This window comes from Electrona antarctica, assembly GCF_951216825.1.
Source record: "Electrona antarctica genome assembly, chromosome: 22".
NCBI lineage: Eukaryota > Metazoa > Chordata > Actinopteri > Myctophiformes > Myctophidae > Electrona > Electrona antarctica.
Window position 1 is genome coordinate 13,868,257 of NC_136805.1, and position 22,531 is coordinate 13,890,787.

Genomic DNA, 22,531 nt, shown 5'->3' on the forward strand with positions numbered 1-22,531 from the left:
CTGAACTGTCAAAGCACTTATTTAAATGGTGAATGATTAAGCCCCTTACGCCTATAGCCTGCTACAATTGCAAATAGGCAAGCTGTATGCTTGTCATTGTCACTTGGAAATAAAGGCGTGCAGTCCATGTGCCTTTTTTTTATAATATGACAGTGATTATATAGGCATCTGATGTCACGCTCATGCCGCATGCGATGCGCTCCCAAATCATCTCACAAGTGCGCTCGCATAACAAGGCCAGTAAAGCACTGTTTGATTAAGCACAAACTAATACATTGTAAACATGTTATATTGTTTTTAATTGCACGATTTTGTAAAGTATATACATACAGTTTTATATTAACATTTTAGGAGTGAAAACATATGTTTAGATGCCTGTGACAGCGTGTCAGCAGTTCAGACAATGCTGCTCCGCTGTTCTACGACAGAAAAACAGGTGAGGACAAAGCGTACGACAGCTCCCGACCAGACGTGATTTTTGTCCTGGCACAAGTTCAATTTCATGCTTTGGCGAAAATAGTAAATGCCGAAAATTGCAGTAATTTCGGCGTGCACCCATATTTTGGCGTACGCACGGTTGATAAATGAGGGCCATACTGTATATTCTTCGATATGACAGATTCAACGATAACAACTATGACAGTGACGCAGACACAGAGAAGGCTCCTTTGACTCAAATACACCAGTAAGGCCAAGTGTGGACAAGGACGGACACATGCACACCGCACAGACGAACAGTCTGTTGAGACGTAGGAGGACACAGTATATTTCACAATACATGTGACAAAAAGCCACACACTGCACGCCCCCTGCTCCGCTCCCTGCACTGGCTCCCGGTCGCTGCCCGCACAGAATACAAAACTCTGATGTTGGCATTTAAAGCAACCAAAGGTATGGCTCCCCCATATCTTGCCAGCATGATTGAACCCTACAAACCCTCCCGCGCACTCAGATCAGCCAACGCAGGGAAGCTGGAAGTACCCTCACTAAAAACGCCGGGACAACGCTCCACACGTCCCAAACTCTTCTCCCTTCTGGCCCCAAAACTGTGGAATGCACTTCCCGTTGCAATCAGAACTGCAGCATCACTCCCGATCTTCCGCCGTAGTCTGAAAACCCACCTTTTCAGACTCCATCATGGCCCATAGCACTTACCCTACCCCCTTAGACAGCACTTCTTAGACTTATATAGCGTTTGAAACAGACTTATAGCATGTCATGTAGACAGCACAATAAGTGCATTGTATGTAGTCATAGCACTTCATAGTATATATGTACAGCATAGTATAGCATATATGTGTAGTTTATATGTATAGTGTCATTATATAGATATGTTCTAGTTATAGTTTATATGTATAGTGTCATTATATAGATATGTTCTAGTCACGGTCTTAGCTTACGCATGTTTCGCGATAAATGCATTTTTTTACATATGTGATGTATTCCCATGCTTTTTGTTCTTGCCTATTGTAAGTCGCTCTGGATTAAGAGCGTCTGCTAAATGCCTAAATTGTAAATTGTAAATTGTAAAAAGCAAAACAAATCACAATGCCTTTTTCCCCAATACTATTTAGCCATACTTCTAGGGATACAGAGATATTTTTTTAAAGGTGAGGGAGAGAGGTATGGCTTGTTTTCTTTTACTGTTGATTTGGGAACTGGGTAGCATTGTTCAAATATCCATTAGCCCTTTGCACTATTTTACTCACCAAAAAGGTTTTTTGTAAGAGCAGTGACCCTTGAATGGGTCTGTCCAAATGGCTGGTATAGTAGACTAATCCAGTGCTCCTCAAAGTGGATTCCAGGGACTCTCTGGGTATCTTTAGGGGTGTCTAAATTGACCCTTTTAGAAGTCCGTAACTCTGACAGTATACAAATGGAACCAAGTGGACCCATTTGGTTCCATTTGAGAGAATCATTGGACTAATCTACCTGTGTATGACTCCTGTCCTGTACACTGGTGATTTCTCTATCAGTATTTGCTAGTACAATTAGCCATGTGTGTGTTCCAACGGTGGGGAGAGGGGTTTCCCCTTCACTGCATCCCTGTAATGGCCCTTTCAGTTGGCACCAGGTGTGAATAATGGCATTAGTCTTAAGTCTCCCTCTCTCTCTCTCAATCAGCTGAATAATGGTATTAGTCTTAAGTCTCCCTCTCTCTCTCTCAATCAGCTGAATAATGGTATTAGCACTAAGCTGTTCTTTCACTGCCTCTCAACACGAGCCACACACCCAGCTGTTTCACCCAGTGACATTAGCATACACTAAGGAGGTGTATGTGTGTGTGTGTGTGTGTGTGTGTGTGTCGGGGATAATCTCCATTAGGTTAGCCAGGGGTCGAGGGGATCTCACTGCATTTTACACTTTACACTAATTGCCCCCGATCTCTCTCTCTCTCTCTCTCTCTCTCTCTCTCTCTCTCTCTCACACTCACACTCACACACAGACACACAGACACAAGATACCTCTTGGCTCTCTCCCTCTTTCTTACCCTCTTTCCATCCATCAACCACATGCACCCTAGCCTCCATATTCTGGGTGGTAATCGTTTGGCAAAAATAGCGGCAAAAGGGGGGGGGAGCCGTGGACCAAAGTTTAAGTAGTACACGCCTGACGCCTGCCTATCTGGTGGATGCTTTTCAGGGTTCTTTAAAAAAAAAATCACACCCGTGTGAAGTGAGGGGCGCTCTTATCATCATACGTCATCATACATCATCTCATTCTGGCTTTGTGTTTACACACTTTTGTCTTCAATGTTTGTGTTTACCCTCAAAGCTGGACATAGGAGGGGCCCCTCAAAAATATAGCAAAAGTAGCAAATCTACCATCTTGATCTGCTACTTTTATTATTTTGTGTGACGCCGTGGTGGTATGATCAAGTAGGGCATTAGTTTACAAACAACACAGAAGCTTTCCGGCGTGCAACAGAGTATAAATCAGGCGTCATGCTGCCTTTGAGCAAACAGTGGAGGTAGTGACAGTCAGAGCAGAATCTGCGTCTGTCTTTCTGTCTGTCTGTGTTGACTTATTGTACTTCTATTAGTGTACAGAAATGGACATGGTGAGGATCATTTTCCTGGTCCTCACAATGTCCATTTCTCTAAAAGGTTGTTTTATGTTTTAAAAAAAGACGTTTAGTTAGTTTTACAATTCGTAAAAGTTTGGGGTTAGGCGCGCTGGTGTTGTGCACCAAACAATTGCATAATCAAGTCTCCATCCTAAAATGATGCACTCTCAAATACCGTATAGTAATACAAACGTGTGTGTGCGTGTGTGTGTGCGTTCCAGCTCCTGGACCTGTTCATGGTGTGGGACTGGTCCACCTACCTGGCAGACTATGGTCAACCCACCTCCAAATACTTGAGAGTGAACCCGGCCACCGCCCTGGCTCTGCTGGAGAAGTGAGTACAACTCCTCCTGACCTTTGACCTGTTTGTTACTGCAGTACAACAGTTCTCTAAAGGTCCCTCCCTGCACATTGCTGCGTTTTTCGGATTTTTAGTGGGGTTTTTTCCGCCGCTTTTCCGAAAAGCGCGTCCAGTGTGCAACCACCTTTACTGTACATTCAAGCATGGATGATGGATGTATTCTTGGGTATGTCTGCACTGCAATGTGTCTTCATTGTTAAGCTGCTCTTCTGCTTTAAAAGAAAATCAACTCTCCTATGCTATCACTTCTTTCTTCATTATTTCCCTGCATTCTAACTGCTGCATTACAGAGTCTACAGAGGGTAGGTGACGCTTCCTCTAGTTGTTCTCTCTCTCTCTCTCTCTCTGTGTGTGTGTGTGTGTGTGTGTGTGTGTGTGTGTGTGTGTGTGTGTGTGTGTGTGTGTGTGTGTGTGTGTGTGTGTGTGTGTGTGGGGGGGGGGGGGGGGGGGGGGTCCGAATGTTGTTGTCGTATTGTGTACGTAAAATGCGACATCTGATGTAGGCTAGCACTTTTTCCATTGCCTAGCGAGTGAATTCTTGAGACACAAAATGAGAAGCGTATAGGTTAAAAATGACCAAAGTCGCCCTTTTACCACCACCAAACAATAGACACACATTCTCTATCTCTTAAACACTTCAGTAAATCCAAACATGGAAGGTTGCACTCAGAAATAAAAGTCCATAGTTTATTATTCTGCCTCAAGATGACAGACCTTTCAGATATTCAGCCTTCACTCTTAACCTCTCTCTCATCGCCCTCTCTCCCCCGTCCTCTCTCTGTTTTCCCGTCCTCCCTCTTTCCCCTTTCCTCCTCCAGAATGAAGGACACAAGTAAGAAGAACAACATCTTCTCTCAGTTCAGGAAAAACGACAGGGACAAACAGAAGCTGATTGAGACGGTGGTCAAACAGCTGAGGAGCCTGGTCAATGGGATGTCACAGCACTCATAGAGACTCACACACACACACACACACACACACACACACACACACACATATACAATACATGCTGGAGGGAAACACATATACACGGCTGATATGAACAGTATTCAAACGCTAGAGCAGCTTGGCATCAGCATGTCACAAGAATGCTGCGATGTGACACGCATGTGTCATCCGTACACACACACACACACACACACACACACACACACACACACACATAACATGAGGGATACCTGAAAGGGACTAGATAGGCACACAAAACAGACACACAGGAGTGACATACACATGATGAGAACATAGGGCACAAGACTACACACAACGCATAAAGCCACCTACATATACACGCTCCCCCTTCTCAGATATAGAACAGAACAAGACTGAAATACAGTGTAAATAAATAACCTACAAAGACCTATACTAAACTAAACAGTTTACCGAACTGATACAAAACAAAACAAAAATAGAAAAAGTGGAATGAACAGAGAAATGTTTTTAATGTAATTTGTAATCACTACCATAAGACAAAACTATGTTTTGTACGTTCGTGGGAGTGCAATGATTGTAGCGCCACAGAGCCAGGGTGGTGTTGCGTTTTAAAATGCATAGTTGGTGATAGGAAGTACTTGGATATTGAGTTGATGTTTGTCCCTTTTTGCTGTTTGCACATCTATTACTACAAACAGTCTTTAGGACATTAATGGCCTCCATGTTAGAACTAACTAATTAACATAATGACGACAGCAATAACAAAAAAGACAAACTGATATGCATTGTCCCAATACTTACACTATTGACCCTTTGTATGTACATTACCTGTATGTATGTATGTACCTACGTATGTACATACGTATGTATGCTGAGTATGTATGCACAAACTCACTGCTGAGTTAAAGCCAGAGCTGGATGGATGGGTAGATGAATGGATGATGACGTCTAGAAAGACTGATGTTCATGACGAAAGGTGATTTTTATTTTGTATTTTTTTTTCTTCTCAACATTGGCAGCCTGCCTTTGCTTGCTGTTTGTCATGTCTCTCTCTCTCTCTCTCTCTCTCTCTCTCTGTCTGCTTCACATTTGAGATGTGTCAGATGAGACACTTAATTGGAGATTTAAAATGACTGACGCTGTCAATTATTTCAACTGCACGCAGAGCATCTGTTAGGCTAACGAGTAGGGGTGGGACGAAATATCATGCCACGAAATGTTGCGCTATAAATACGTGACGATGCGTATCGTACTAGAGACGGAAGAAAACGTAATTGTTATCCGTGTCCATGTGTAGTAACACAGACTTGCCTTTGACACAACTCCTAGTATTGTTAATCCACCATAGCAGCCAGTCAATAGCCTTTCATATAAATATCAGTGATATAGCATCATGATAATCTCAAATATACACACTGTAGTTTAACGTGTTTATTGCTGTCTAATCTCTCAAGACAGATTTAGAGCTCCGCAGCTGAATCTGTAAGAAACTCCTGTAACAAGGTGTAGTGTGTTGTTAGTAGGAATGTAAACAACACAGGAAGAGGAGGCCTGAAGGAGAGTGAACGGGCGGACATCCGGTATCTTTATTCCCCCCAGATTGATCGCTCTGTGCAGAACTGTAGTCCCAGTTTTTTCCAGTTCAATTTCCTGTCATTTTGCTTGTTTGGCATGGTAGCAGATGTGCTTCCGGTTTAACTTTGCTGCCGTGCCAATCAAGCGAAACTTCGGGAAACTAAACCGGAACCGGAAATGACACCTCCTGGAAACCGGGACTACAGTTAATGCAATTAACATCGCTTACAACAAGCTAGCAGCATATCCGCTGGAACTACTTCCTGTCGGCCTACCATACAAGTTTGCACCTTTCAAAATAAGAGCACATTTGCACCGTTAACTCATATTCCACCACAGCGAGATGAAGATGATGGGTCAACGTTGACAATAATTGAGAAAAACGTTAAGCAACAGACGCAGTTGGGGTGTGTGCATCCCCAGGTACTGTTAGAATATCCAATTCATGTCGAGATAATGAACCCAATAGTATAGCGTATGTATGGCATCGTGAGCTGAGTGACTTGTCACACCCCTACTAGCAGTCCAGGGAGATCTCTCTGACCACTGTGAGGAGATCACTGTGTGGAGATCTCTCTGACCACTGTGCCACCCAGTCCAGGGAGATCTCTCTGACCACTGTGCCACCCAGGACTTGAGTACTGTATAGTGTCATCCTTGAACGTCACTGTCTTCAGAGATTGTATTGATAGTACAATAATTCTAGATGAATGAAATGTCTTTTTATTTTGAAACGAGGACCCTATATTGCACATGTACACAAATGATTTTATGTTGTATATTGTATATATTTAGTTGTTTCGCATTTTTGACTGGAAAAAAACTCCTGAACTTCATTCTTTCTTTCTTTTTTTTTTCTTTTTTTGTTTGTTGCATATTGACATTTTAAGAGATATAGATGGCATGCTTCGAAGCTTCAGCTCACTGATGCTTTGAGTTAAACCCCACCCCTACAATGAAGGATGTTTGATTCATAAAGAACTTCATACAATGAGATACAGTATGTACACATACTGTAGAATGGATGCTATATGTCTGAAAGGTCCATGGTTCAACACTAGTCTGCACCATGGATACTTCCGGCTAAGGTTTAAATAGCAACGTTTAAGTCTCTGCAATGTACTGTATGCCAGTAAAAATAGACCCTTTGCGATTTGTCACAGTAAAAAGTATTTGAATGGGAATGTAAATTCTGCACACTGTGATTCTATGAGGTTCTGGTCTGAGTTACTAAACAATTCAGTAGTCGAAGGGAATGTAAGAAGAATTGTAAAGGCTCCCTGGTAAAACCACTGAACTAGCCACACGTTTGGTCACACAACCAGTGATACATTTCAGAAGTGCCGTTAAGGAAAGGTGACTGATGGAGCAGCTTGACCCATGGAAAACATAATGCTGCAGTCCACTGAATTATTCTTTCTGGGAAAGACTCCAGTTTGTCGGGAACCAATTCAAAATATAGAGTTGTGACTGCAACTTGCCTGGCAAGGCTGGCATGGCTGGATTGCCTCGCAACATGGACTATACACTCAACATCTATTGGGTCTTCACTGCCACTGTGTGCACGTCACGATCAAGCAAAAGCAAACTGGCCACGGTTGTATACTGTAGACACTAGACAGACATACAGGCTTGACTCTACACAGTACAATCCTCAGTATAACTAGCAGATTGTCCGGAATTTTACTGACACCCAATGGTTGACACCAGGGTTTCATTATAAAAGAAAATGACTACAAAAACTATTTTTTAACCATTTATCGTTGTCGGCAGAAACCTCTATTCATAAATGATTGCCCTACTTAATCGTACTACAGCGTCACACAACGGTATCAAAAGTAGTACATCTACAAGCTTGAAATGAGACGTGACACGTTTTGAACTTGTAGATCTGCATTCTACTTTTGCTGTTTTTGAATTTCAATCCTATAAAGTAACTGTTTTGGACATACAAGGTTTCCACCTGACAGAGACGATATGCTTTGTTCGTTCAATAAATAACAAAAATGCTACAACCTCACAACATAATAGTTATTGGCTCAGTGTGCCAGTTTACCACCCTGGCCAATCAGCAGCAGCTGGAGGCGGGATCAAGGAAACACTGTGTATGTCTTGATCCCGCCTCTAGCTGCTGCTGATTGGCCAGGCCGTTTTGTGGCCGGGCATCAAGTCTGCCTGAGAGTTCCCAGATGGGAGCAGGAGGGGGGAACCCAGTGTACTCGCTGCTGCCCCATCTGGCGGAGTCAGGTTAACTCTGTTGGCCTCAGTGTTCAATTAAAATTGAGAATTTTGCTGTGTAGAGATTGGTTGGAAGTGTCAAAATGCTCACGAATCAATCCCAATTCCATGTCAAAAACGGGGTACATTATACCCTTAAACATAACAGTCCTAGTATGTATAATTAACCTACCCAAAGTAAGAGAAAACGCCAGATTACTTAAGTTTAGGCATTATATACCTATATCTATATAACAGTTCGATAAATTGCATCCCCAAATGTGTATTTCTGTTCCTCAGGGTAAAGCAAAGCTTTGGAATCTCATACTCAACATACAATACAATACAATACACAGCAATAATACAAAACTGGTCCATTTCCAGCCTCACTTGCAGGCTGATTCTTCTATTGACTTCAGATGGCAAAAACATTTTATAAATCATGTTTTTATGCTGTTATATTTTGGGTCTGTTATACTTTAAACAGCATTTTTGCACTGATGAAGATGAAGAATATTATTTAAGTTAATTTTGTTCCCTTTATTTGAATTGTTTTGCCTTTTTTTATTATTAAATAGTAACTTGTAAATGCCATTGTACATACTCCATATTTTGTAAAGAAAACGAGACCGCAGTTTGTCTGCTACAAAAAATGGTGGAGGTTGATACTGTGATATGCACCGTCCCTCAACAACGAAAGTAAATGTGTAATAATTAATATGACTTTGATTTTCAGTTTGTCGCTTTCTTGGCAAACACAGTTAAGTGAATGGTAGTGAGCTAAAAGATTCAGGCCCGGTTTGTCTCCACTCACTTCGCATGGCTGAAACAGGAATGCTATGTAGTACCATATACTAGCATAAACCCTCAATGACATTCCAATGTGAATGAACTACCATAATGGTCCTAATCATTTGGGATGTGCCTCCCAATGCAAAAAATATATAATAATAATCTGTTCCCATCTTTGTTTTCTTGCTTTTCATGTTGTGGAGATATTATTGTACCTGATAGTAGAGTCCAGGTGAAATCAAAAGGCGTCACTTGGCTATCACCTGCTGTACACCGAAACAATGTTAATGCTAAGATAGAACATTTCAATTACATTTCAATAATTTAAATTGGTCAAATAAATATGCCCTCTATGAGAACCACTACAGTAGATGAATGAACCTGAGGCTCTTGGGCTTGACATGGACAGATGCAGGGATGCAGCTGCTCAACCCAAGACTAAAACACAGAAAATAAAATCCATCATTCAGGAAAGTTCATAAAATGACTAACTCGATGGCTCTGCCGGACCTTAAACCTATTGTCTTCCCCTATGTCCATTAACCCATTCTGGACGGGAACCCCTTTTGGTGTTTTAAGCATTATGTTATACTTTAGCTATTGAAAAATAGCAGATCTACAGCCTCATAGCACGGCACAGAGGGGGGGGGGGGGAGGACAAGGATGGACTCATGCGGGACCCTGGTCAATGAAATATAGGGTTTAAGTGGTTAAAAGCATGATTTGGAATGACATTTTGAGTGTTGGTACCCGTGGGGTTAGTCATGTCATGCACTTTCCTGAATGACAGATGTTCTTTCTGTGGAATGACACTAGTGTCTGGAACGGCTCATCCATACTTTGTGGGGGTAGGAGTGGGGAGGTTAACTGGCTAGCCAAGGGTAGGAGTGGGGAGGTTAACTGGCTAGCCAAGGGTAGGAGTGGGGAGGTTAACTGGCTAGCCAAGGGTAGGAGTGGGGAGGTTAACTGGCTAGCCAAGTTGGGCCTTTTCCTACCTTTGAGGCTCACACTTCCTGCAAAGTCTTACCAAATTGTTCATAATGTGTCACGTGACGTCACCACATGGCTATCTCGCGTGGCCAGACTGTGACCGGAAGCATTTGAAAATTGTGTGAGGCAACAGTCGAGCACAGAAGCTCTCCTCGTGATTAAGCGATGAAGCGTAATTGAAGCCTCCACACTGAACGGAGCTTCCGTTAATCTGATTTTGGGAGGTGTAAACTATATAGGATTCAGAGATTGTGGAATAGTTGTCTGCATGGCTACGCGAGACTACCACTGACACAAACATTAAATTGACTACATAACCAACTACTCACATTTCTCTTTATGTTCATCGAGAGCAACCATGGCGTTCAAGGAGACCTGTCTGCCAATTTATTTATTCCTTTAACTTGTTCTGTGACTTCCCCATCTATTGCCATTTCTGCATCCACAGTGCAAGCAGAAGCAGCACATTGTCATTTTCACGGTCTTCTGCACTATTCAGGATGTCAGCAGAAATAATAATAATGAACAGAAATAGTAATGAACTAAATGAAGCATTCAAGTCTCCTTGTAGGCAACCAAGTCTTCATGTGGTCAAGATGTCATGTACTGTACAGTTGTCCTTTGCCCTCCGCAGAGAATGGACAGAGATGATATGAAATTTGAGTTGTGTGTTGAATTGTTCCTTTAGCACCTACAATGTTTTTGAATAAACCACCTTTAACTGAGATGTCATTTTTCCTGATTCTCGTTTTTAATTTTGTGTGCTGTAATTAAAACAATGTGTTCACTCAATCGTTTGCTCTACTTCTTTAAAAAACAACCTTCGTCTGCGTCTGTCTGCTCCTACTGGAACCTGTCTGTCTGCTCCTACTGGAACCTGTCTGTCTGCTGGGACCTGTCTGTCTGCTCCTACTGGAACCTGTCTGTCTGCTCCTACTGGAACCTGTCTGTCTGCTACTACTGGGACCTGTCTGTCTGCTGGAACCTGTCTGTCTGCTACTACTGGGACCTGTCTGTCTGCTGGAACCTGTCTGTCTGCTCCTACTGGAACCTGTCTGTCTGCTACTACTGGGACCTGTCTGTCTGCTGGAACCTGTCTGTCTGCTGGAACCTGTCTGTCTGCTCCTACTGGAACCTGTCTGTCTGCTCCTACTGGAACCTGTCTGCTGGGACCTGTCTGTCTGCTCCTACTGGGACCTGTCTGTCTGCTGGAACCTGTCTGTCTGCTACTATTGGGACCTGTCTGTCTGCTGGAACCTGTCTGTCTGCTCCTACTGGAACCTGTCTGTCTGCTCCTACTGGAACCTGTCTGTCTGCTCCTACTGGGACCTGTCAGTCTGCTGGGACCTGTCTGTGTGCTCCTACTGGAACCTGTCTGTCTCACTCCACTGGAACCTGTCTGTCTCACTCCACTGGGCCCGGCCTGTCTCACTCCACTGGGCCTAGCCTGTCTCACTCCACTGGGTCCAACCTGTCTCCCTCCACTGGGCCCAACCTGTCTCACTCCACTGGGTCCAACCTGTCTCCCTCCACTGGGCCCAACCTGTCTCACTCCACTGGGTCCAACCTGTCTCACTCCACTGGGCCCTGCCTGTCTCACTCCACTGGGCCCGGCCTGTCTTCTGCTAGCCATGATGGTGGCGGGATCAGTGTGTCCTCTGGTCTGTCCTCTGGTCCTGGTCCCAGTGTGTCTCCTGGTCCTGGTTGTGTTTCTGGTCCCAGGGTGTTGTCTGTGGAGGACGTGAAGGAACTGGCTGACGACTGCTCTGCTGTCAGAGAACATCTGGAAACCCTGCAGAAGATACTGCTACAGGTACTGCTACAGGCACGCACGCACGCACGCACGCACGCACGCAATTCATATTCTATGTGTTAATCTCATGATAACTGTGTACAAAGATGCTAACGCACACCAAAGTCCTTGCAGCGGTACCGGCACACAGGAGAGAACTGCAGAGGAAATCAAAGAAGGTGGTCCGCTCACGCCAATAGCCAGAGTGCCAATATTATATTAGGACGTAGCAGGTTAAGACAAATTAATCCAACGTTTCGGCCTCATTCCCTGATGAAGGCTTAACCGCCGAAACGTTGGATTAATTTGTTTTACCTGCTGCGTCCTAATGAAACGTTGGATTCATTTGTCTTACCTGCTGCGTCCTAATAAAAATATTGGCCCTCTGGCTATTGGCGTGTGCGGCCACCTTCTTGTTTTTTCAATCTCATGATAACTAACATATTCTGTGTTAATCTCATGATAACTAATAACATTTTTTTTTAAAATCCAGATTTATCATATCTATGTGAACATCACGTCAAAAACAGGTAGCGTAGCGACTTAGCGAACAGCTGTTCTCAGTGACGAGGGAATAGGAGGGGCTTGCTGTCTTTACAAGGCCTGCCTGGAGCCACCCAATCACAGCCCTATGGGCGGGGCTTAGAGGCCCCGGAGCGACACACATATCTTGTGGAAGATTATGATGACAATACTTAACCAAATATGATTTGGATGCAAACATTTCGCAAGCAGTGGTATCAAGCTAAGAATCTTGTGCTCACAAATCATGACCATTCAAAATGAAGCCTGATCATGGATGTGCAGAATGATTCAATCATTCTGTCGGAGAACGTGTTCAAATGTGACCCAAGACTTCTCATTGATGTGAAAGACTGGGTAGGCCTACAGGAGAAATTGTGTGTGGTGGTCACATGTATTTCTAGACGGGGCGGCAGTGGCTCAGGGGTAGAGTGGCTGGATGGTAACCACAAGGTTGCCAGTTCGAACCCGGGCTCCCCCAGAGTGGGAGGCATACTATGGTCCGACGGAGCATTGGTTCGATATGCGTCCGCACCTCGGACTAGCGCCTGCTCCCGTGCTTGCGGTTATGGTTAGGTTAGGGGTTAGGGGTATCGGATCAATGAATCGTCGGACCAAACACATGTACCCCCCAGAGTTAGCGTCGAAGTGTCCTTGAGCAAGACACTGAACCCCTAATTGCTCCCGATGTGCTGGTTGGTGCCTTGCATGGTTTCCGCTGCCATCGGTGTATGAATGTGTGTGTGAATGGGTGAATGTAATGCACAATCTCTGTAAAGCGCCTTGGATAAAGGCGCTATATAAATGCACCATTTACCATTTAGACAGCAGGGTAATTTGGTTGAAATCTTTGAAAATATGACATGGCCAAAATAGGGAGGCCAGGTTGAAAGTGGTTTATCTGAGTGCTTAACAGTATACTGTAGACACTGTCCATCCATCCATCCATCCATCCATCTTCAAACGCTTATCTGTAGTCGGGTCGCAGGGGCAACAGCTCAACCAGAGAGCTCCAGACATTCCTCTCCATAGCAACATTAGTAACTTCCTCCTGGGGGATCCCGATTCCCGAGGTGTTCCAAGGCCAGTTAGTCGATGTAATCCCTCCATTTGCGCCTTGGTCTGCCCCGGGGTCTCCTCCCAGTGGGACGTGCATCAAGGACCTCCCTAGGGAGACGCAACTCTAATAAGAGAATGTCTTATTAGCTCATATTATGGAATTATATGTATTATGGAAATAATCAAGTGTTTTTTACATTACCAATAGTTGTCACAGCTTGTTCATCTCAAAGGAAGTGAAAATTAAAGAACAGGATGCAGTTTCTGAATTTGTGGAGAAAGTATTGCGCCCTGCGGTGGGAACAACATGCAACTACACCTCTAAATCACATTTCTAGTAGCCTCATATCATCATCATCATATCATGCTCTGGCTCATATCATATGAGTTAAACATAGCAATGATAAATCCACTACAGAGCATTAGCGAGGGGTAAAAGATTTAACCAAAATATATGTTGAGGTATCACAATTGACCTGTTTGCCTACAGCACATACACACATTTAAACACGTTCCTTTAGTGCTTCTAAGTGTAGATGCTTGCTTCACAGTAAAGAGCAGCAAGATTTGAACCCAAAACCTTAATAGATCACATATGCTGCCTGGCCACCATGCTGCCTCCCTCAGTTTTCCTTCTGCTTTAAGTAACAACATACGACACAAACAATAATTACATACTGTATAGAACTAGAAAAAGTGCTCCTTGGAGCACAGGTCTTTACCAGGTCAGGAACGTTCTTGACCTCAAGTTTTGAGTACTTCCTCCATCACTGCTGCACGAAGCCCTCGCTGCCTAAACGCACGGGCTCACAATGATCTGTCACCTTGCATCTTGCTCAGCCTGCCTCGTCCCACACAAACACACAAACGAAACAGTGCGGTGAACTTTGCCCCAGGTCAGCATTTCAATGTGAGGTCACACGAGGATCCCTGTCGCCTGCGAGGTAATGAGGCGAGAGACCTTTAGAGAGCTCCATAATGACCGGGCGCCAGCAGCCCACTTTTTTTTCTCCAACGCTATAGTATGTCGTTGTTTTGATGCCATATATAGTATGGCCTTCTCCTCTTTTTTTGACGTCATAGTACAGTACGTTTGTAACAAATCATTTAGTAAACCATTTTTTTTGACACCATAGAATAAGGTTGTTGTTGTTGGGAGTATTTGTCACTGTACATTAGTACATGATTTTAATGTTCTGCATTTACGCATCCTAACTATTACAAATAGTGGGCGCTATCAATACAGTGCCCGGGGAGAAGTAAGCAAGTTAAGTGAGAGAGCGAGACACGCACGCACGCACGCACACACACACACACACACACACACACACACACACACACACACGCACACACACACTCTCACACATGTCCAGAGTAGAGAGTTCAATTAGCCTGACTGCCAGCCTGCATCTTTTTCAGTTTGTCCCCCCAAAAAAACACCTGTATGTACACATGTACAAATGAAGAGGGGCTAACCCATGGAAACAGGCAAACTTCAAGCACACTCTAAGCAAGGATTAAGTTTAAAAGCCTTTATAGGTAGACAGGGCTACTACATACTAGTACATACTAGAAATACTAGTATACTAGTATTCCCTTGGAAACACAGCTTTACTGACAGTGCCACGCACCAGCAGGAGAAACGAAGGATTAAAGGGGATTTCTGACTATGTTCTCACAAACAGTGAAAATAGCCGTATAGGCTATCTCTGAGTTGTTGTTTTGTTTTTGTTGTTTTGTTTTTACTGTGTCTTGTTTTTCCCTGTTTGTATATGGACCCATTGTGACTGAAATAAAGTTTTCAATCAATCAATCAATCAAATCTAACTTCCTAATTAGATCCTGCTTCCTGTTAATACAATATAATAGTCCTAACTGGAGTTAACGAGTGACCACCACACAAAATAAAAGTCCTGCTTCCACATGACCATCACTGCACAAAATGAAAAATCCTGCTTACTGGAGTGACCACCAGATAATATAAAATTCATAACGTCTATTTCCACAGACTTCAAGTTACCAGTTACCACACATATATTTGATGGCATAGTATATGAGGCACTTAAAGGGCGAGCTGTATAGAACAGGGCATGTCCGTATGTTCCTATAGTCAGTCCTGATTATGTACGCCCCCACACACACATTTCGCCCAGATATGGAATGCATGCCCAAATATCGAGAGGCGTGTGTGCCTGTGTGTATCATGTGTGACTGTGTGTGTCACAACGGAGACAGCGCTTTTTTCACCTGACAAATATCAGTATGTGATCATTTCTTGTTTTCTTTGTTTTTGTTGTCAAATAATATAGTATAGTAGAGTTTCGGGGGAACTATATGTGACCTAGTATGAGGAACATGAGGTACATCACAGAGCAGACAGACAGACAGACAGACAGACAGACAGACAGACAGAGACTCCGCCTGGACTGGGGTTTGGTTGCTATGGTCAATTTGCAATATTAGACAGATCCGAACCCAAACCAACTTGACAGATTGGCTAAGCTTTGACTGATGTTTGTGCCGCTGCACCAATATATCCGGTAGTGTGCAACAAGCCAACAGCGACTCTAGTTGCAGTTATATTGACGGTTGAGCTGCTGGAACTCTCCACACCTTCGCACCTAACAGTCACATTTACCACTTCTCTACCATGGCGTGCAAGACAGCATTAGTAATTTTATCAACAGGTGCAGAGGAGATGGAAACTGTTATTCCTGTGGACGTCATGCGCAGAGCCGGGATCACTGTGACAGTGGCAGGACTGACAGGTAAACAGCCAGTTCAGTGCAGCAGGAATGTTGTCATCTGTCCAGATGCCAGCCTGGAGGAGGCCAGCAAACAGGGTCCGTATGACGTGGTTCTTCTCCCGGGAGGGAAGACGGGGGCTCAGAATCTGGCACAGTCTCCTGTCGTGAAGGAGATACTGAGAGATCAGGATGGCAGGAAAGCCCTGATTGCTGCCATCTGTGCAGGACCCACTGCTCTCCTGGCACATGGTATTGGCTACGGCAGCACAGTCACCACCCACCCTGCCATGAAGGAAAGCATGATGGCCGGAGACCACTATAAATATTCCGAGGCTCGGGTACAGAAAGATGGCCATTACATCACCAGCCGCGGGCCAGGGACCAGTTTAGAATTTGCTCTAACCATCGTAGAAGAGCTCATGGGGGCTGAGGTCGCATCTGAAGTCAAAGCACCTCTGATGATGAAGGACTGATGATGATTGATTCCCCGTGAAGAGGGGGTGTGTGTGTGTGTGTGTGTTCTAATCTCAGAAGAGTGCCAGATTTACTCTGAAGTATTTTAATTGTAGCTTTCAATGTGGTCAGATCGAGCTGAAAGCTTGCCCAAATTTGGAACCATACATTTTACCATCTTTCACAAATTGGTTTTGGACATTTATTTTCCTCAACGGCCCAAGGAGACATCATTTCAGACGCTTTGCCCCAGTTTAACCACTTAAACCCCTAAATACTGTATATATATACTTCATTGGGGTCTATACTCGGCCCCCTCCTCTTTCTCCCTCTACTCCGAAGAAGCCGGTCTAGACCAGCTACTCATGCTGAATGTCCGCATCCCACAGAATAGGGACGATAGGGGTCATGGGGTCAACGGCAGCGGTGGCCGAACGGATAGCGGCGCGGTCTTGATACCGGAAGGTTCCTAGTTCGAATCAGCCGTCCGACACGTTCAAATTACCACCGCTGAAGTGCCCTTGAACAAGGCATTGAACCACTACGATGAAATGTGTTCTATGAGCAGGGCCTGGCTGGAAACAAGTTCTTGAGCTTAGCCCAGATACCCTGGGTAAATATAGATTTCATTTCATTTCATTTCATTTCAACCTCAACCCTTAGGGCTCTATATTACACTATACATTATACAACAACGCGTTACGTTGCAAAGCGTTACGTTGCAACGCGTTGTGAGCTTGTTCATCTGCTATTTAGTAGTATTTTCTGTGAAAGTTTTTTTCCCGGAATAAGGACTGCCGGCCGCTGTAGGGTTCAAGGGGTTAATTGGTGGCAGGGAGGTGACAGAAGGAGAGAGGTGGTGGATGGTGGCTCTCTAACCCGGGGCCACTTCCTCCTCCTGGCCCCGCCCCTGCATGCATGCTCTCCTTCCTGCATGTGAATGGAAGTGAGAAAAGCGCTGCAGTGTTTTAGTAGCAGTACATCAAACACTTTGACCGGGCAGTAAAACCTCTCCTGCATTCACTTCAAAACCAGTCAAACAATACCGCGGTGCAGACAGACAGACAGGCAGACAGGCAGACAGACAGATGGGGGGTGGAGACTTCAAGTACACTACAACTGAAGTAGTCGCGAGTTACTTATATTTATGTGTTGTTTGTGTGTGTGTGGGGGTGGGGGGGGGGGGGGGGGTCGGCACGCAGAGTTGACCTCATGTTGACCCTAGAGAGTTGTTTCCTCCATCTCCCTCTTCTCGTCAGCATACATCAAATTAAAAAATGTATAAAGAATCTTACATTAATGTTAGGTAGGCAGGTTCAGACCGTCAGACAGACAGACAGACAACAGACAGATTATAGATCTGATATCGACTGACTGACTGACTGACTGACTGACTGACTCTTTGAGCTGATCAGACTTGCACCACAAGTCAGATCCTCCGGGTCTTGTATGAAATAGAGCCAGGCCGATATATCGTCCGTCCCAAATGTTTTTGCAAACACAATTATGCTGCCCTGCATGTGTCCCGAATGCCCCGAACTTTCAATCCGATCCCGGTCGTGTTTTTGCAACGTGTTGTGAGCTTGTAGATCAGCTCCCAAAATCAGGATCGGCATCGAACCCAAAAGTCACACCCGTATGAAGTGAGGGGCGCTCTTATTATCGTACATCATCCATTCATTGTCAATGTGAATTTGTGTCGGACAAAAATACCGATTTGCTCGTCCACATAAATTATGACGAAAATCTACACTAGCTGAATATAGGATCTGGTATCGTCGTCGTGCTCTGGTGTCAAACTGGCCTTATTAGTTAATCTAATCTCTATCTGGTGTAAACATTGTATGTCCAGGTCCTTTACTTTTTTATGATTATTTTTAAGAAAAATCACACCCGTGTGAAGTGAGGGGCGCTCTTATCATCGTACATCATCATGACGTAACATGTCTATTTGCTCAGATATGACGTAAATTCTCCATTCATTATTAATGGGAATTTAATGTTTGTGTATAAGACGAAAGTCTATTGAATATAGGAGGGGCTAGCACCCCTCAAATATATTTTAAATTTGTGAAAATACAATAGCCACAATCTATAAGCTCACAACGCATCACATTATTATTATTATTATAATAATAATAAAAAATAAAGGTGTTAATAAGCAGTGGTGAAAAATAACTAGGTACATTAAGTACACTTATAAGTACAACTTGAGGATTTTTTCTTTTTTTACTAGAGTATTTCCAGTCATTTTTCTTCACTACATCTCAGAGGCAAATATTGTACTTTTACTCCACTACAATTATTTGAAAACTTTAATAATAGTTACTTTATAGATTTGGATTATTATAACAAAACACGTAGGCCTATCTATACACCAGGGGTGCCCAAAAGGTAGATTGCGATCTACCTTTTGGTTAAAAAAAGAAAAAAATGTTAGCATCTGCGACTTGAATTAAGGTGACTTGAGTGATTGGCATCAAGATGAGCCTGTCGGCTCCTCACTTAACAGCTTCTATAGTAGGCAAACCCACAATTAAATACTTTGTTTTCAAGAGTATGAAAGTGTAGAGTATAAGGCCAACGTCAATATCATTACAAAGTTACTACAAAAAACTAGCAATTACAAATTTCCCCTCTATATCCCATTCCAAGTTTGTTTGTCTTAAATATGTAACGCCAGCGCTGCTATTCCAAAGCCCCCTCAGGTAGATTTTTTAACTATTTTCAGCAATGTAGATCTTGTTATTTTAAAAGTAGTTCTTAAGTCAAAAGATTGTCGGCACCCCTGGCCTACATTAAGCACTTCACATTCCGGCCGGTGGCGAACTGTGAGCTTGTAGATCTGCTATTTTCAGAAGACTTTCATACAGTTGAAAACTTGTGAAATGGGACATTCTGCATAACGACTTAGTACTTTGGTACTTTAAGTAAATTTCGATGCCAATCATTTTTGTATGTATACTGTAGGTACACTTTTGAATACCTGATGACTTTTACTTGTAACAGAGTATTTTACATTGCAGTATTGATACTTTCACTTAAGTATAAAACAAAAAGTGAATACTAGTTCTACCACTGAATAATTGTTCTGTTGTTAATAAAAAGGTACAGGCAGGTGTTACATGGCCTGGAGAAGTTGGGTTGCCATGTTTCCAGTATATGCTAACCAGAGGTATGCGTGATGATGCATTTATGTCTGTTAGTGATAGAGTGGTGATCACATGATTTACAAGATTCACAAGATTTATGTTTGATAGGCCTATAATTATTTATAACCTGCCAAGACAGTCAACATGTTAGTCACAACTTTTCAACAATCACTCACTCAGATAATGCCTTAGATAAATACACAGTCAAATCTCGTCTGTATAGATATAGTAAAGTCCTCAGTTAATGTATCAATTTGTAACTGTGAGACTGAGATTGTAGGCTATACAAATGGAGACATATTGGTCCATTTGCATTTGTAATCTCACTATACAAATTGATTTCACTATCATTCATTAGTAAAAAATAATGATTATGAAATGACTGTATACATGCATGGTAGCACCAGTTTAATCTATTTGCTCTGTGTCTGTATGTTTATTTGATATATGGTGATTGTGTATATTTAACAGTAGCCTATTTTAAACCCTGATCTAAACACTGATAACAAGTTTTTAAAGTTTCACTATGCAATCACTCACTGCCTCTACCCCTGTGTGTGTGTGTGTGTGTGTGTGTGTGTGTGTGTGTGTGTGTGTGTGTGTGTGTGTGTGTGTGTGTGTGTGTGTGTGTGTGTGTGTGTGTGTGTGTGTGTGTGTGTGTGTGTGTGTGTGTGTGTGTGTGTGTGTGTGTGTGTTTTTGTGTGTGTGTGTGTGCGTGCGTGCGTGCGTGCGGTGGACACGGTGTCAGTGAACTTGGCTGCATGGGTAGCGCACGGAGAGTTCACCGAGATGTCACGGTGCGCGTGTTGCTGCGGGTCACCAGCGGGTCAGCGCGCGCGAACGAATGAACGAACGAACGGTGACAGAGAACACGCACACACACACGAGAGCTTTAATGCTGACTGAGCACTCTGTGTACTACAGTACTATCGACTATAGGATCTATCGGTCTCTCACATGCATGCGCGCGCGCTTCTCAATGGAAGGGACGCGGTAGGAAAATCACAGGTGTCCATTTGGCTGCGCGTAAAGCTGCTGCTATTGCTGTTCAATCAGAGAGAGGTGACGCAATGAGCCTCTGACTGAACGACAACTCTTAATCAAAGCGTTTTGTTTTCCTATTGTTATACCAGGAGTCATGGCTGTATTGTTATACCAGGAGTCATGCCCAGCTATTATCATCTCAGCAAACACAACATTAAAAAGCATGCAGCTTTTGAGTTTTTGAGTTTAGGTCTATTATGTAATTTGAAGTTGAAGTAGTATAGATCCAAATAAATGCTGAAACTGATCCCAAAATGCACAAAAATACAATAATTTGTAGAATATCGTTGCTGTCGGGCTTTTTTTTTCTTTGTGGACATAATGTTGATAGGAGGTGACTGATCGACAGATATGCAGATATGCTATTATAGCCCTGAAGCAGTTGTCGGCCTCTGATTGGCTGCAAGTCAATCGGGCGTTTATTGCATTTCGTGAGAACGGCCAATAAACATATGATAGTCTCTTCTATACACTTGAACTTCCCTTCAACTCTCTGTCCTGCCCTGTGTGTGTGTGTGTGTGTGTGTGTGTGTGTGTGTGTGTGTGTGTGTGTGTGTGTGGGGTGTGGTGTGTGTGTGTGTGTGTGTGTGTGTGTGTGTGTGTGTGTGTGTGTGTGTGTGTGTGTGTGTGTGTGTGTGTGTGTGCGTGTGTGTGAGAACCAGGGAATAGTGTTTCACACGTTCAGGTTGTGATGGAGCGCATATGTGCACCAGGTGGGTGTTATTGTTTCACTCAAACGGAGTTTTATCAGATTTATTATGGCGCTGTTGTCTATGGAAAATCAATCAATTAATCATCCATCTATATATATCCATCTATCTATCTAGCTATAGCATTAATTGAACTTGTTGTTTTAAAATCAATCTATATCCATCCTTCCGTCTGTCTGTCTATAGCCTATGGCATATAGGCTATCTATGCCTATATAGCTTATATATCTATCTCTGAGCAACGGTCTATTTTAAGCTTTTAGCCACTTTCAAGCCGGCGTTAATGTGACCCATGGCGGTAATGACAATTATTAGTTCACAGAGAGAGGAGCACAGCAACACCGTTCACCGCGGGGTGAATCTGGGGGCACCCTCCTCAGAGCAGGGGTCCCGGAGAGGGGAAGAGAGAGAGGGAGGGAGGGAGAGAGAGAGGGGGGGGGTGGAGGACAGGAGGAGAGAAACAGAGGGATGAGAGAGAGAGAGAGAGAGAGAGAGAGATGTAATGTGTTGTTGTAAAAGCAGGAGCCAAACTGTCTCAGTGTGACTGACGGATTGGCCCTGCCTGCAGCCTGCTGCCCTGTTGCACACGCACGCACGCGCGTGCGCGCGCACACACGGCGGCACCACAGGTCCTGACGTTATGGCGGGTCGTAAAAGAGTCCACAGTCAGTCCAAACGCACAGAGAGAGAGAGAGAGAGAGAGAGAGAGAGAGAGAGAGAGAGAGAGGATGTGGTGACTGGTGACAAGTTGAGCGCAATTTCAACTGTTTACTTTTCATGCGGCGTTAGCCTGTGAATAACCTTGCTTTCATTGGCTTGTTCAGTCAGTGCGCGTGTCTGTGTCTATGGTGTGTGTGTGTGTGCGTGTGCGTGTGCGTGTGCGTGTGCGTGTGTGCGCGCGTGTGTGTGGCGTGTGTGGTGGGGGGGGGGGGGGGGGTTCTTATTATACTGACCCAAAGTTGAACCCGCTGCGCGCAGATACCATTTTTATTATACAGACGTGAGCAACGAGGAGCGTGTCACTGCAGGAGACGCGCATGCACGCGTTTGTGTAGTTTTATAGATAGGACATACATATGCTAGCCTAATAGTTCAAACTTTTTCACGTGAAATATAGGCT

At 43.8% G+C, this 22,531-nt stretch overlaps 2 protein-coding genes and 1 long non-coding RNA gene across 3 annotated transcripts in view; all 3 read left to right on the plus strand.

Annotated features, from left to right (window-relative positions):
- exoc6 (exocyst complex component 6) overlaps positions 1-7,978 on the plus strand; it is an 84,717-nt gene extending 76,739 nt beyond the window's left edge. The window contains 2 exon segments of the mRNA XM_079492230.1: positions 3,289-3,401; positions 4,247-7,978. Of these exon segments, the coding sequence (XP_079348356.1) occupies positions 3,289-3,401; positions 4,247-4,379 (246 nt within the window). The 3' untranslated portion in view covers positions 4,380-7,978.
- A 1,638-nt stretch (positions 7,979-9,616) lies between these two features.
- LOC306915463 lies at positions 9,617-10,724 on the plus strand. The gene is made up of 2 exons (XR_013788826.1): positions 9,617-9,804; positions 9,904-10,724. It is a non-coding gene; the product is annotated as an uncharacterized lncRNA (long non-coding RNA).
- A 5,231-nt stretch (positions 10,725-15,955) lies between these two features.
- LOC306915207 (Parkinson disease protein 7 homolog) lies at positions 15,956-16,525 on the plus strand (the record flags this gene model as incomplete). The annotated part of the gene is made up of 1 exon (XM_079492481.1): positions 15,956-16,525. The coding sequence occupies one exon, from the start codon at positions 15,956-15,958 to the stop codon at positions 16,523-16,525; it is 570 nt and encodes a 189-aa protein (XP_079348607.1).
- Positions 16,526-22,531: the final 6,006 nt, after the last annotated feature.